The sequence below is a fragment of the Nomascus leucogenys genome, chromosome 25 (genome assembly GCF_006542625.1).
Source record: "Nomascus leucogenys isolate Asia chromosome 25, Asia_NLE_v1, whole genome shotgun sequence".
NCBI lineage: Eukaryota > Metazoa > Chordata > Mammalia > Primates > Hylobatidae > Nomascus > Nomascus leucogenys.
In genome coordinates this window covers 22,377,138-22,393,105 of record NC_044405.1, presented here as the reverse complement: position 1 = coordinate 22,393,105, position 15,968 = coordinate 22,377,138, and the positions used below count along the sequence as shown (strand labels likewise).

Genomic DNA, 15,968 nt, shown 5'->3' with positions numbered 1-15,968 from the left:
ATATTTTTAAAAATTCATTAAATTTTTATTTAACAATAAATAAGTTAAAATATTTACTAACAATAAATAAGTTAAAATAGAATCTTTAAGAACACCACCATTTATAATAGCAACAAAAACAGTAACATCTGAATTAACATATAAAAAGTAGAAGACCTCTATGGAGAAAATTATAAAACTACACTAAAACCTTACATAAATAGAGATACATACCATATTCTTAGATAGAAAGGATAAAAATCTTAAAGATTTCGATTCTCCCCCAAACTGGTTCAATAATTCCAATTAATACCCAAAGGGTTTTTCATGTCATGTAACAAACTAATTCTTAAGAACAAATGACCAAAAATAGGTGAGATTCAAGTCCTCCCCAGATACCAAGATTTCAAGTAAAACTATAGTATTAATGATTAAGACAGTGTGGTATGAACACAAGAGACAGACAAGGTCACAAGTGACACAGAAAGGCAAGCCAAAAACAGACCCATGCAGGTAGTAACTAAACATGTAAAAGAGATGGCACAGCGGACCGCTGGTGAACAGAGGGCCAATTCAATACATGGTACAGGGATAATTAGAACCACACAGGAGAAAAAAAAAACCAATGTGGATCACTATCTCAGAACATACACAAAAATCAATTCCAGATAAATTATGAACTTAAATGTGGAAGACATTATTTTAAAACCACTAAAAAGAAACAGAGGAATGTCTTTATAAGCCCAGGGCAAGAAAGGTTCCAATTAGATTATGTTAAAATTAAGAACTTCCGTTCACCAAAATACACCATAAAGAGTAGAAAGGCCACAAGCCAGAAAAAGATAATTACAATGCACATAATCAATGTTACCAGTTTATCAGTTTTAAAAGACAACTCATCAGAACAAAGGGTAAAATATGTGACTAGATATTTCATAAAAAGGAAGCAAAGACAGTTCATAAACATACAAAAGATGCTCAATCTCATTAATAACAAAAAATGCAAATTAAAACCACAATGATGCATCATTTCATACCCATTCCATTGGCAAATATTAAGTCTGACAATAACAAGTGTTGGAGAGGTTGTAGATCAACTGTAACTCTTACACACTGTTGATGAAAATATATAAACAGACAAAACTGCTGGCCAAAGTACAAACTGATACAACCCCTTCAGAAAGCAATCTGACATTATTTTGTAAAGCTGATCATTCATACCCCTTGATCTAGCAATGCCATTTCTAGCAAACAGCTTAGTATAGTGATACGGCAGTATTTCTTTCTCTTTTCTTTTTCTTTTGCTGCTGAACAAATTAACATGGTGGTATTTCAACCTTTTTTCTTTTGCTCGCAAACCACCAAAAGTGCTTTTTAAAATTACATGCTCTTTACCCATTAAGATGACATTTAAAAAATATCACCGTAAGATTAAATAACTGCAAAGGGTGAATTTCTAGAATATCACAGTAACATTTTAAAGTAAAACTGATATCTGATTCTTTTAAATGTACAATTATTACCAGCATATAGTTGGCCAAAAAATATACGCTGATAACATAAAAAAAATGAAACTTTATTGGAAATATCTCTTAAGGAAATGGATGGGGAAGTGCCAGGATTAAAAGGGGCTTTCCCTAACACTATAAATTATCCCTTTGTAGGCCAGGCGCGGTGGTTTAAGCCTGTAATCCTAGCACTTTGGGAGGCCGAGTTGGGCAGATCACCTGAGGTCAGGAGTTCAAGACGTGCCTAGCCAACATGGTGAAACTCCGTCTCTATTAAAAATACAAAATTAGCCGGGTGTGGTGATGCGCGCCTGTAATCCCAGCTACTCGGGAGGCTGAGGCAAGAGAATCACTTGAACTTGGGAGGCAGAGGTTGCAGTGAGCCGAGATCGTGCCATTGCACTCCAGCCTGGGCAAAAAGAACAAAACTCAGCCGGGCGCGGTGGCTCACGCTTGTAATCCCAGCACTTTGGGAGGCCGAGGCGGGCGGATCATGAGGTCAGGAGATCGAGACCACGGTGAAACCCCGTCTCTACTAAAAATACAAAAAATTATCCGGGCGTGGTGGCGGGCGCCTGTAGTCCCAGCTACTCGGAGAGGCTGAGGCAGGAGAATGGCGTGAACCCGGGAGGCGGAACTTGCAGTGAGCCGAGATCGCGCCACTGCACTCCAGCCTGGGCGACAGAGCGAGACTCCGTCTCAAAAAAAAAAAAAAAAAAAAAAAAAAAAAAAAAAAAGAACAAAACTCCACTCAAAAAAAAAAAAAAAAAAAACCCTTTGTTTTCCCCAAGGGAGTTTTCCCACTTAGGGCAATGCAATAGTAAGATTCCACAAGAACCTGTGGTTTGCCTTTCTTATGTAAAGTGCAATGTTAGAAACATAAGGTGAGAAAGTAGCACTAGCAGGAGTCCTCAGGCGTTACCATTTTTAGGAAAGAGTACCTATGGAATGGAATGATCTAGAAACTGATTCATTAACATCATTTGTACCCACACACTCCTTAGCAAATCTTCATTACTCCTCTGGGGTTCATATACCCCAGTGTGAAAATTAGAGAAATTCTTACAACTGTGAACCAAAAACTATATAACTTCATAACAGCAAAACCTAGAAACAACCAAAATGCCCATCAACAGAAGAACGCATACACTGTGTTATATTCACACATGGAATATTACACAGCAGTGAAAATTAATGACTTACATCTATACCCAATATTAATAACTCAAAAACATAACATCAAGTGAAATAATCAAGTCCCAGAAAACTATACCCAATATGATTTTTTTTCCACTCAAAAACAACAGAAACCATATAATACATTTTTGAGGTATGTATACATATCTGATAAAATTATTTTTAAAAACAAGGCATAATATACACAATTCAGGACAGTAGTCACCTCTGGAAGTAAGCACATTCAATATTGGTCATTTTGATTATTGGATTGAGTGGTGAATTCATAGGTGTTATTTTATTGTTCTGCTATACAGCTTGCATATGTTTTACATATTTTTTGAATTTATCAAATACTACAATAAATTGGAGAGGAAAAAATTTTTTAAACATTCATCATATAAAAAAATACTTTTAATTAAATCACCTCACCTGCCACTAAAGAGGTACATATTTAACATATCATGGAAATTCTATCTATACATCAACCATAGGAACTGACATACATTAGGTATACAATAAATGTTCATTGGAATTAATCTTATGAGAACCAGAGGAAATAAAGACTAAGCCAATTAGCTGTAAGAGATAAATCCATAGGCTGACACAGGCTACAACAGAAGCCAAGGTGGCTACAAGCAAATTTAGCAGCAACCCAAAAGTCCTAAGGAAGCTGGTCAGTAAAGAGACGGCAAAAACGTAAAGTCTAATAACATAAAGTGTTAGCAGGGTTGTGAGGAAATGGTGTTCTCACTCAACACCAGTGACAGTGAAAATTGGTACAACCACTTGGAGAGCTTCTGTGATACTTGGTTAAGGTGAAGATGCACATAGCCTACAATCCAGCAAATCTACTACTTAGGTGTATTTCCTACAGAAACTTCCAAATGTGTGCACAAGCAGACAAGTACAAAGATATTTATTGCAGGACTGTTTTTAAGAGCCAAAAACTGAAACAAGTTCAAAGTCTATCAACAGGGGAATGTATAAATAAATATGATATATTCATACAACGCAATTCTATACCAGCTATTAAAATGAATGAACCAAAGATAACACAATTATTCAATTTGTTCATGTATAAACCTCAAAATATGATGCTGAGCAAAAAAAACCAGCAAGTTGCAAAAAGTCATGTATATTTTAACACCATTGAAGTTTAAAAACAAATAATATATATTGTGTATGGATTCACCATGATCAAAGTATAAAATATGCAAAGTAAAGATATACACAAACCTCAACGCAGTGGCTATCTCTAAAAAAGGAGGGGAAGCAACTGAGAGCAATTTTATTTCTTTAAAAAAAAAGAATATCTGAAGTAAATTTGGCAAATGATTAAATAATCACGTCTGTAAAATCTGAATCATGAATTGGTTAGCTCCCCCCTCTGTATTTGATATTTGAAATATTCCAAAAATTAAAAGAAAAAAAGGAAAATTAGACAATAAGAAAATTGGGCAGAACAAAGACACCAAAACGCAGCCCTTGAGCGCAGAGCACGAAACTTTGAGCAAACGGAGCAGTAGCTGGGTCCCTAATGGGTTTGAAGTTTCTTACCCTAGGTATCCTTATACTATATCCCATTTTCCTTAGGATAAATCGCAAATTTCTTGCAACAAAAAAATGTCCTAACTAGAGTCGTAGTTATAAAGAAAAGGCTCCCTCCGGAGGAGTAACACCTGTAAGATTTCTACCTTGCTTCCCTCGCCAGGATGTTGGGCAAAATGGAAAGAGATTTAGGTGAATGCCATAAAATACTCTACAAACCATTAAATATCATCAAGAACGCCTAAGGACGGCATTGCACAGTAGGAGTGTGCATATATTTTGAAAGGTCTCTGCAACTGAGGGGGTTTTGGCGTCCAGGGCGCCTCTGGAAAAGGCACGGCGCACTGGTACCAGCCCAAATTCACCTACGTCTCGGCTTTATTTTTTATCTTTGATCCCCCTATTCTGTCCCCTGAACAGGCCTGGCTGAAGAGGCCACACTGGCAGCGTCAACACTGCGGAGCAGCTGGCCAGACTCGATCCTGTCCATCCCCCTTCCCATTAGCGTCTGCGGGAGAGAATGCTCAGAAAGAGGCGCCGGGGCGAGGGGAACGGCGAGGTTACCCCCCTCCTGGGTCCGTTCCGTGGGGACAGGCCCTGGACTGGACTGCCAGTTCACACGAAAACAGGTGGCAAGAGTCGTGAACACACGCACACACAGCAAGGGGTGTGCACGAACGTTCACGAACACTCACCAACGAAACCTGCACACAAGAGATATCCACTCGACAGAACTAAACCCGCACACAAGAGATCACGCAGTCAACAGGACCCATGCGCAGACACTCTGGGTCACTCGGAGACACGAAAGGACCCACACTTGCGCGAGCAAGGCTCTAGGCGGGGGTCGCGATTGCAGAAGGCGCGGCCACGCGCGCTAGGGGACGCGCAGCCCACAGACAGGGGCAGTAACACAAAGGGGGGCCACCTGCGAGGCCGAGAGCGCCCACGCAGCCGCCAGGGAGCGCGGACACCGACACAAAGGGGGCCACGAGGCGACACGCGAGCGCGGGCGCCTCAACCCAGCGGGGGTGTCAGCCACGCACCGGCAGAGGCAAGGGCAGCGGGGGGATGCGCACAAAGGGACTACTCCCACCCTCGCACCGGCATCTCAGGGCCTCACTCGCGAAGGGGCACCAGACCAAGGGGGCAAACCCACTGGGGCAGGCAATGGCGGCCACACCCCCTCATCGCGCGGGACCCCAACCCAGGCAGACACAGCAGGCACCGCAGCGAGGGACGCGAGGCGACGCGCACACACCCACACTCACCACACACCCACGGAGGGGGTGTGGAAGGCCCCGCTCCCCCGGCATCTCGGCTGCAGCGGGACAAGGTGATACATCCGGGAGCCCGGCAGCGCGCCGGGTGTGCACTCACCCGGGCCCGCCGCCCGCGAGCCTCGGACGCGGGCAGCAGCAGCAGCAGCCGCCGCCGCCGCCGTTGCCGCCACCTCCGGCGCTCCACGTCAGCCGACGGCGGGAGGGGGCGGGCGTCGGCGCTGAAAGGAGGTGCGTCACGTGGGCTGGTAGCGCGCGTGCGCAGTCGCACCCCACCGCCCCCTCCTTCGCCGTCGCGAGCCGCGGGATCACGCCGGCCCCAGCGCTCGCTGGCTCCTACCAGGGGAGGGTCGTCGTGCGCCTGCGCCAAGGTGGGGGTTGCCGTTGCGCCTAGGCGTTTCCCTCAGGTTTTCCTCTTTTCTATCCCACTGCGGCTCTCCAGTCGGCGCTTGCGCAGAGAACTCAGCGCCGAGGTGGCCGAGGTGCGGGAGGGGCCCGGGTGGGCGTATGAAGGACCCGAGGTCGAGGGCCCCCCCATAGCCCGCCTCAAATGAGAAATAGAAGTCTCCACGAAGGGGCAGGGCCCGGGGCCTGGGCGCCGCGACCCAGTAGGCCCGCGTGCTGATGGGCGCCGCGCGAACCTTGTTCCCTGCCCTCCCCTCCCACAGGGAGGCCACGCTTGCAGAGCTGGAGCGCGCGTCTGTCCCCCCAGAACCCCTCTCCCTGCCCTAGCCTCCGCCACTCCTTCTGTTGCGGGGCGCGCGCCAGCCTGGGTGCCTGTGTGCGCGCGAGGCGGGGGCGCGGGTTGCGGGCGGAGGCGCGGGAGGCGAGAATGGACCAATGGTGCCGGGGAGCACATCGCTGACGGCTGATTGTGTTCCTTTTCCACAGAGTGTCTAAAGCCCCAGGAAATAATGGTGGAAAATTCACCGTCGCCATTGCCAGAAAGAGCGATTTATGGCTTTGTTCTTTTCTTAAGCTCCCAATTTGGCTTCAGTAAGTACTTTCCTGATGGATGGCCAGGGGCTTTTTCTGGCGTTCAGTGACAAGGGAAGAATACATTGGTTAGACTGTGCACACGTGAACTGTTGATTCTTTCTCCCTATGTCTCTTTTTAAGAAAATCTGAAGGGATCGCGTGTTTGTTGAGTGTTCCGTGCCAGCACTAGCCTAGGAGGTTTTAGTCTCTACAAATATTTATACAGCACCAGACGCGATGGCAAAGTGAATAAAGCCTCGTCCCTGCCCTTAAGGAGGTCGTGGTCTTGTGGAGGAGACAGATGGGTAAATCTACAGTTAATGCTCAATGTGTTGAGTGTCAGGGAGCACGGTGGAGAGACATTGAAACCAGACTGGAAAGTCAAGGCTTTCTACAGAGGCCTTTCCCCCTGGCACTGATGCTGATTAGCAAAGAGTAGGAGGGAGGGAAGAAGTGGAAAGGCCTTGAATGAGGGCGTGAGAGGGTTTGGACCCGAGGAACTTGTGATGGCACCAGCGTGCCCTGCGGGATCTGGGAACAAGAGAAGTAGGCCAGAGAAGTCGGGTCGAAAGGTGTGTCCTTTGTGTCCTGGATCTCCGTTAATTTAACCCCATAACATTCCATTTTACAGATAAGGAGACTGACGCTCACTGAGACACTAATATGCCCAGTCACACAGCAAGTCCCAAGTCTCTCCCCAAAATGATTTGGTAATTTTGAGGCACACAAGAGGGAGAAAATTGAATGCCCCTGATCCAACGTTCTGCAACTCTTTGGAAACCAGGAAAGTGGAGGAGTGGTAGTACTTCTGAACCCTAACTAAAATATATCAGCCTGCACCATCAGTACAGCTTGCAGATGAATGTAATGGCCAGGCTATTACAGCTGAAGTGAAGTGAAGAAGTTACAACTGAGTTCAAATTCTGACTCCTCCACAGATTAGCCATGTGAGCTGGGACCTTCAGCAAATTTTTTGAGCCTCAGGTTCCTTATCTGTAAAAGGGTAGTGATAATGGTGGTTATTAAATGCTTTAGACGCATGAAACAGTTCTGTGGGGTAGGTTCTGTTATTACTGTCCTTTAAAGATGAGCATCCTCTGGTTTCAGTAACTTGCTCAAGATTGCAAAGCTACTAAATAAAAGCCTTCTAAATTTGAACCCAAATACACTGGCTGACTTCACTCTGCTGCCTTTTCTGACTGTTGTGAGGATTAACTGGGGTAATTTATGTAAAGCACGTAAAATAATGCCTAGGAACAGTTAAGGACTTAATAAGTGTTAGCTACTGATGTTATTGTTAGCACTTTTGTAAATCCTTGTTCAAAGAATATGTCAAGGATTAGAAGCTATATGAATAAGTAAAAGCAATCACTTTAAGACTTAAATTCTGGCCGCCGCGGTGGCTCGCGCCTGTAATCCCGGCACTTTGGGTGGCCGAGGCGGGCAGATCACCTGAGGTCGGGAGTATGAGACCAGCCAGACCAACATGGAAAAACCCCGTCTCTACTAAAAATACAAAATTAGCCGGGATGGTGGCGCATGCCTGTAATCCCAGCTACTCGGGAGGCTGAGGCAGGAGAATCGCTTGAACCCGGGAGGCGGAGGTTGCTGTTAGCTGAGATTGCACTGTTGTACTCCAGCCTGGGCAACAAGAGTGAAACTGTCTCAAAAAAAAAATTAAATTCCATCATACCCACAACCAAAAAGTAATTCAAGTATTTATTGGTGCTTACCATGTGCCAGGCACTGTTATAGGCCAGGAAGGACCAAAACAGCCAAAAATGCCCTGCTTTGAGTTTTTATTCTCATGCTGGGGGGGAGATAGTCAATGGGCAAATTAAATAAGAAAAACGTATATAGTATCAGGTGATAACGTACTATGGGGAGAAATTAAGCAAGGGGAAGGAGGATACGGAGTGGAAGGAGGGCCTTCTAATGTGCTTCTATGTCATCTTTTACTACTCATTCATGAGCACTTATCACAATGTAGTGAAAATACCAATTTTCTCTTCTCTATTCACCACTAGATTTTAAGTTTAGGGAGGGAAGAAGCCATCTCTTTTGGATTCAATATTGTGTCTCACACACCTGACATACAGAATTCTGTAATACATGTTTGTTAAGAAAAGAATGCATCATCACTGATGTAGTAGGTAGTTAAAATTTATCTCTGCCGCTTACCTTGGGTGGGTGATGTATCCTTTCTAAGCTTCCGTTTCCTCATCATTTAAAATTGCATACTTGCCTCGGAGGATTGTCTTGGAGGATTATCTTAAATAACGCGTACAGAATATCTGGAACTGTGCTTAACCCACAGTGAGTGCTCAGAACTTAGCCATTGTTGTTATGGTGGGATAACAGTAAAGAGTGCAGAGATTTGGGATTGAGGGAAATAACATTGTACTCTGGGAGACAGGGCAGAAGCTCAATATGTGGTGGATGAGAACTAGGATAGGTAAATTTCCCTTTGAGCAATTAAATGTCTATAATTACTTCAACCTTGTGGGGATGAAGTATTGAACACTTACTGTACATAAAGCAAATTGCTAGGTAATAAGGATTACAACAATTGCTAAGCCGTGATTTGTATCCTTGAATTGCTTAAAATGTAATGTGAGAGTTAAGATGTTAAAAAAAAAGACTAATACAGTAATTATAAGTATTATAAGAATTGTACAAACAAGGAGCTAGAAGAACTGAAATGAGGAAAAAATCATTTCTGAGTGAATCAGGGACACTTCAAAAGAACTTTTCTGTTTTATCTGAAACTTAATAGATTGATAGATTAGATGTATGTCATACTGACTTCTCTTCCTCTTTTTTTTCTTTTTTTTTTCCTTTGTGTTTTCTACAGTACTTTACCTCATGTGGGCCTTTATTCCTGAATCTTGGCTAAACTCTTTAGGTTTAACCTATTGGCCTCAAAAGTAAGTTTAATATATTTCTTAAATGAGGATATAATTAATGCTGTTTTGAGGAGTCATATCATTTCTTAAACCTACCCAAATCTTAAATATTTGTTCTTTAAAATTCATGAATAGCCATATAGAAATTGAAAGCTTTTTAAAGATCGCTATTGATACATCTCTAATTAAAGATGGTAGCATGAACACACATGTTTATCTCCATCCATTTCCTCCAAAAATCTTGTTAAAGTGACCCTACAGGAAAAAAAAAAACAACTGAAGATATAAACCACAGAAACAATAGTATAGCAGAAAAGAGATATCAACCACATTTTGGAAAGTGGATTGCAATAGGTGAGAGGTAACTGCCTTTGTTTCTGTGATTTTCACGTTGCTGAAGTAGGGAAGCCAGCAAGAATATTTGTGCCTTAGAACTCCAGAATAGCTCAGACATTGGGGTACCAGGTAGCTCTTCAATTCTGGGTTGGACTGAAAACATGTTTAAAGACCATATGAAGGCTTCGGCCTTCAAATCTCCCTCAGCCCTCAAAGCTGGGAGGCCCGCCCTGCCCTCCCCTGCAGAAAACAGGAGTTTTACTCTGGCAAGGTTAAGTAAGAGTCTCTAGCATGGGGGCCACTAAGTCTGAGTGTGGGAATGAGGCATCTTACTGAAAACAGGGAAGTAAGTGAAAATCTACATGGCTTAATGAGAAGGTTTACCTCCTGCTCCATCTTCCATCTTCCCTGTTGGGGCTTCCAGGCTTATACCACCCTACTCCTCACAGAAAAAGACAGATAGTTCTTTCCTGAGGAAGCTGACCAGCCTGAGAGAAGGGATCTATAATTTCTGACATTTAGAGGACCCCAGTGAAGTGGCCAAGTCTCTTAGAGTGAGGCTCACCAGTTGACCATCCCTGCCCACATATATATAGTGCTTCCAACTCACTTGTTAGCATTTCATTTTTAAATATGAATGGACTACTCTAAGTTACCAGACATTAAAAGAAAGCCTCTAGCATGAAATGAAAAAGCAGAAAAGTAAAGGGAATTTAAAGGAAATAGAGATAATGCAGGAAACAGAAAAAAAATTTTAAATAACATAAAATTCTCAGAAGTAAGAAACAATTATAACTATGAAACAAGAACAGAATGCTATGCAAACAGGAAATTACTGTGTTTGAAAATTGTAAACATGATAACCAAAATTAAAATTTTAATTGAAAGATTAGAAAATAAAACAAAGGTAATCTCTAGAAGTTAGAACAAAAAAAAATGAAAATAGAAGAAAGTATAATGGTTAAAAATCAAACTATTAGAAGTTCCAGAAGCCAGGCGCGGTGGCTCACGCTTGTAATCCCAGCACTTTGGGAGGCCGAGGCGGGCGGATCACGAGGTCAGGAGATCGAGACCATGGTGAAACCCCGTCTCTACTAAAAATACAAAAAATTAGCCAGGCGTGGTGGTGGGCGCCTGTAGTCCCAGCTACTCGGAGAGGCTGAGGCAGGAGAATGGCGTGAACCCGGGAGGCGGAGCTTGCAGTGAGCCGAGATTGCGCCACTGCACTCCAGCCTGGGCGATAGAGCGAGACACCGTCTCAAGAAAAAAAAAAAAAAGTTCCAGAAAGAGAAAATAATAGAGAACAAATCATTTAAAAAAAGAAACCTCTGGCCAGCATCTCAAGACCCCATTTCTACAAAAAAATTAAAAATTAGCCAGGTGTGGTGGTGTGTGCCTATAGTCCCAGCTACTTGCAGGGCTGAAGTGAGCTCAGCAGGTTGAGGCTCGTGACCCATGGTCATGCCATTGCACTCCAGCCTGGGTGACAGAGGGAAATGCTTTCTCAAAAAAAAAAAAAAACACTCAATGAAAAATAGCACTCCACGTACATAATGATACTGAGAGGCATAATGGAGTCCTGTCAGAGAATTTGAGGCTCTGGTATTGGTGGATACCTGGGAAACCAAGTGAACAGACAAAAAGATGTAATTATTCCAGAAAAAAAAAGTTGTACAAGAAAATATATAATAATAATGTACTAAGATCCTCAGTGGCAAAATTGTTTATATAGTTACAATTATTTTTTTGTTTTTTTTTTTTTGAGACAGAGGCTTGCTCTGTCGCCCAGGCTGGAGTTCAGTGGCGCAATCTCGGCTCACTGCAAGCTCTGCCTCCCGGGTTCACGCCATTCTCCTGCTTCAGCCTCTCTGAGTAGCTGGGACTACAGGCGCCCGCCACCACGCCCGGCTAATTTTTTTTGTATTTTTAGTAGAGACGGGGTTTCACCATGGTCTCGATCTCCTGACCTCGTGATCTGCCCGCCTCGGCCTCCCAAAGTGCTGGGATTACAAGCGTGAGCCACCACGCCCGGCCCTCTGTAGTTACAATTATTTCTAAAACCTGCTGCTATAATGAGAAATTGTGATGTAAGTATAGAAGAGGATAGGAGGAGGTTAATTCCTCATCTCCATATTAGGAAGCCTAAAGAAAATGTCTGTAATGGAAAAAAATGAGGAAATAGTAATATGAGCATGTTTTGTAGCAATGAGGAGGTAAGTACCAGAAGACAGCTCAAGTGCTCAAAGCATTTCTTTTTGGTGAGTGAGACCCCAGGATTGGGATGGTGGGATAGAGGACTGCAGTTTTTCATTATAAGCCTTGTGGAACTATTTGTCTCTTATATACACATATTACTTTATAAAATTTAAATTTAAAAAACGTGTTGGCTTTGTGACCAACTCTTGAGTATTACAACTTTTTTAAAGTATCTATTATGTACTTTAATATTCTCTTTGGCAGATATTGGGCAGTTGCATTACCTGTCTACCTCCTTATTGCTATAGTAATTGGCTACGTGCTCTTGTTTGGGATTAACATGATGAGTACCTCTCCACTTGACTCCATTCATACAATCACAGGTAACTTTATATAAAAGGAAAGTGCTGGGGCAATGAAAGAGTGGAGTATTAGCACTTTTACCCAGAAAAGCAACAAAGAACCGGCTGCAAAACCCACGTTGGTGGTGCACGTCTGTAATCCCAGCTACTTGGGAGGCTGAGGCAGGAGAATCACCTGAACCCAGGAGGCAGAGGTTGCAGTGAGTCAAGATCCTGCCACTGCACTCCAGTTTGGGTGACAAGAGTGAAACTCCATCCTAAAAGAAAACACACACACACACACATTGGGACAGTAAAAAGAAGCTACTAAGAGAAATAAATACAAACTTATACAAAAGGAAATATTTGCATGAAGGAATTAAGTTCTGATGAATATGCACCAGCTATATTCATGGAGGAAATAAATTATAATGAATTATAGCACTGGTTAGCAGGTGTATGTTCCCATAAAAACCACAAGTATATGCTATATACTTTGCCTGAGAGAAACTTATCTTGAGCAGACACCGTTGATCAAGGGATAGCAAATAGTACATGCAGACCTTGTTCAGAAAAAGGACTTTGGGGGTGTGTATCCTCCTCAGGTTCATTGTGTACTCCTTATTCCAATTAAGTGGATAAAAGAGCCACAACACATTCGTCTGGTTTTATTTTTTTAAAGTTCTTTCAAGTCTAAAGATGAAAATAAATCAGACTCCTGAGCCTGCTTAAATTCTAGAAAGTAAAGTATTTTTTAAGTTCCCTGGTATGATTTTTCAACTTTTCAAAACCTCTATTTATTAGCCTCTACAATGTATTTTGAAAATCAATTCTATCATTTTTAAATGTCTTTCTAATACACTGCATTCCATGCATTCTTGATGGGAATTGGCAGCAAATAGGTAATTTGTGCAAAGAGGGAAAATTGTTAAGTTTGCATGAATATTTATACCAAATGATTTAATAGTTTTGCGGTGTTGATTTAAATACATTTTCAAGGCCTGGATATAATTCTGTTCCCATGAGAAATGTGCATCATCATTGTATGGTTGATTAAAATATTAATTTCTTTCCAAGTTAGAGATGAAAAAAGTACCGATTATGTTTTTATTTTTTTATTTTTATTTATTTTTATTTTTATTTTTTATTTTTTTTTTGAGATGGAGTCTCGCTGTGTCACCCAGGCTGGAGTGCAATGGCGCCATCTCGGCTCACTGCAGGCTCCGCCCCCTGGGTTCATGTCATTCTCCTGCCTCAGCCTCCCGAGTAGGTGGGACTACAGGCGCCCGCCACCTCACCCGGCTAATTTGTGTGTGTGTATGTGTGTGTTTTTAGTAGAGACGGGGATGTTTTTATTTTAACTGGGACATTTCTTCTAAAGAGAGGATTTAAGTAATCATTTAATTATGTTAAACATGATGTTTGTCACTATCCAAACGTCAGCCTAGTAAACTATGTAGTGGGTCTCCATCAGACACAGAGACTGTAGAAGAAATTGCTTGGGTAAACAGAGCTTTTTGGTCTTTTCTTACAGATAACTATGCTAAAAATCAACAGCAGAAGAAATACCAAGAGGAGGCCATTCCAGCATTAAGTGATATTTCTATTAGTGAAGTAAACCAAATGTTCTTTCTTGCAGCCAAAGAACTTTACACCAAAAACTGAATTGTATGTAACCATACTAACACCAAGCACGTATTTATTTATAAGTTTTTGCCGTTATAATTTTGACCATAAATTAATTTGACCATCTCTCTTATTAACAGAGGAGAAGTAAAAAATGTAAGTTGACCTTCTCTTAGATTATGTTCAATGAATATTGTAAATGTTCTCAAGTATTAATTGTTAATGAACAGAATAAATACAATATTGCATTACCATATAGCAGACTTAAAAAAAAATCAGTGTGGGTATAATCAAGAAGTTCCTCCAGAGAGGCATTTATATTGTAATTTACAAAGGGCGATGATGTCCTTCCTCCTGTTTGTCCTGAGGGGCCCAGAATTCAAACCCTTAGTTTTAGGGAAGGGTACAGTTAGTACTAGTGTCATCAGATTCATGTCTAAGACACAAATATTTGTTGAGTACTCACTGTGTACCAGGTATTTTTCTAGGCACTGAGGATGAAGTAATGGTAAGATTCTCTCTCAAAGAGCTTATATTTTTAGAAGCAGGGTGAGGCGACTAAGCAAATAAACAAGGAAATATAATTTGATGAGTGCTATGCAAAGAATTAAGATAATGTATTCTAGAATGCAAAGGGATGACTAGTTCACATTGGGTGGTCAAGGAAGGCCTCTCAGAGAGAGGATCTAAGTATAAAGCAGGGTGAGGTAAAGACCATAAGGTGGGAAGGAACTTGGTGTGTCCTAAGAACAGAGAAGACTGGCACTGGGCATAGAGCATACCAAACGAGAGAATGTAGTCCCAGATGAGCCTGGAGAGACCGGGCCCAGATTGTGAAGGGCTTTGTAGGCCGGTGTAGGAAGTGTGGATTTAAGTGTGTGATGAGTTTGAGGCACTTTAGGATCAAGCTGTTGGGAGTCTTGAAGGAAAGGAGTGACATGGCCTGATTTCTGTTTTTTAAAAGTCATTCTGATTGGTGAGTGGAGAATAGGTTCAGAGGAGGAGCTGGGAAGGGGACAATAACCATATCCTTACCCAATAAGCATGAGATGGATAACATGAGTCTGCTTTTCCTGTTCCCTAGTTTGTCTCAGTTCCTGTTACTTTATGGTGACAGCATGTCACCACACTTAAGAGCAGTATAAGGGGACTGGACGTGGTGGTTCAGGCCTGTAATCCCAGCACTTTGGGAGGTTGAGGCAGGTGGATCACCTGAGGTCAGGAGTTGGAGACCAGCCTGGCCAACATGGCAAAACCCCGTATCTACTAAAAATACAAAAATTAGTCAGGCGTGGTGGCAGGCGTCTGTAATCCCAGCTACTCGGGAGGCTGAGGCAGGAGATTGCTTGAGCCTGGGAGGCAGAGATTGCAGTGAGCCGAGATCGTGCCACTGCACTCCAGCCTTGGCAACAGAGCGAGACGGTTACCTTGGCAACCGTCTCAAAAAAAAAAAAGAAAAAAAAAAGCAGTGTAAGGGAACCAGCGAACTCCACCAAGTATAGAATGATAAATAAATAATGGTCTGTTTCTACAGTGGAACACTACACAGCCATGCAAACAAGAATGCATTACTTCTCTACCTAATAATATGAATTAATATGGCCATAACATTGGGCAAAAAAAGCCAGACACAAAGATTAAACTACTGCGTGGTTCCCTTTATTTGAAGTTCAAAATCAGGAAAAACTAATCTATGGTGGCAAATATTAGAATAATGGTTACCTTTGGAGAAGAGTATTAACTAGGAGGAGGCATGAAGGAGCCTGCTGGTGAATTGAAAATGCCCTACATCTTGATCTGGGTGGTGGTTGTGGTTACATGGAGGCAATACATGTTTTCAAAAAATCATTAAGTTATTAAGATTTCTGCTTCTGATGCAAGTTACACCTCAATAAAAAGGGGGAAGAAAAAAACAGTACCTATGCCTACCTCCAGAAAATGTTGATTCATTGGTCTGGAGTAGAGCACAGGCAGGGGTAATTTTTTAACATCTTCCAGATGCATCCAATATGCAGCCAGGGTCGAGAATGACTCCCTTACATGATTGGACTCCCTTACATAATTAGACTTAACTGAGTTTTGGTCAAGCAG

At 42.4% G+C, this 15,968-nt stretch overlaps 2 protein-coding genes across 3 annotated transcripts in view; one reads left to right on the top strand and one right to left on the bottom strand.

Annotated features, from left to right (window-relative positions):
• The window catches only part of TTC3 (tetratricopeptide repeat domain 3), a 124,511-nt gene extending 118,812 nt beyond the window's left edge, over positions 1–5,699 (bottom strand). The window contains exon 1 of the mRNA XM_030806371.1: positions 5,486–5,699. The gene's annotated coding sequence lies outside the window, so the exon portion shown is untranslated. The remainder of the gene's footprint in view (positions 1–5,485) is intronic.
• Positions 5,700–5,785: 86 nt separating this feature from the next.
• Positions 5,786–14,133, top strand: PIGP (phosphatidylinositol glycan anchor biosynthesis class P). Of its 2 annotated transcripts, none has more exons than XM_030806370.1 (5): positions 5,786–5,865; positions 6,386–6,490; positions 9,327–9,399; positions 12,175–12,293; positions 13,786–14,133. In XM_030806370.1, the coding sequence occupies exons 2-5, from the start codon at positions 6,409–6,411 to the stop codon at positions 13,914–13,916; spliced, it is 405 nt and encodes a 134-aa protein (XP_030662230.1). In that variant the 5' UTR covers positions 5,786–5,865; positions 6,386–6,408; the 3' UTR covers positions 13,917–14,133. The 2 variants fall into 2 exon arrangements, with proteins under 2 accessions (XP_030662230.1, XP_012357303.1); XM_012501849.2 differs by lacking the exon at positions 5,786–5,865 and adding an exon at positions 5,877–5,976.
• Positions 14,134–15,968: the final 1,835 nt, after the last annotated feature.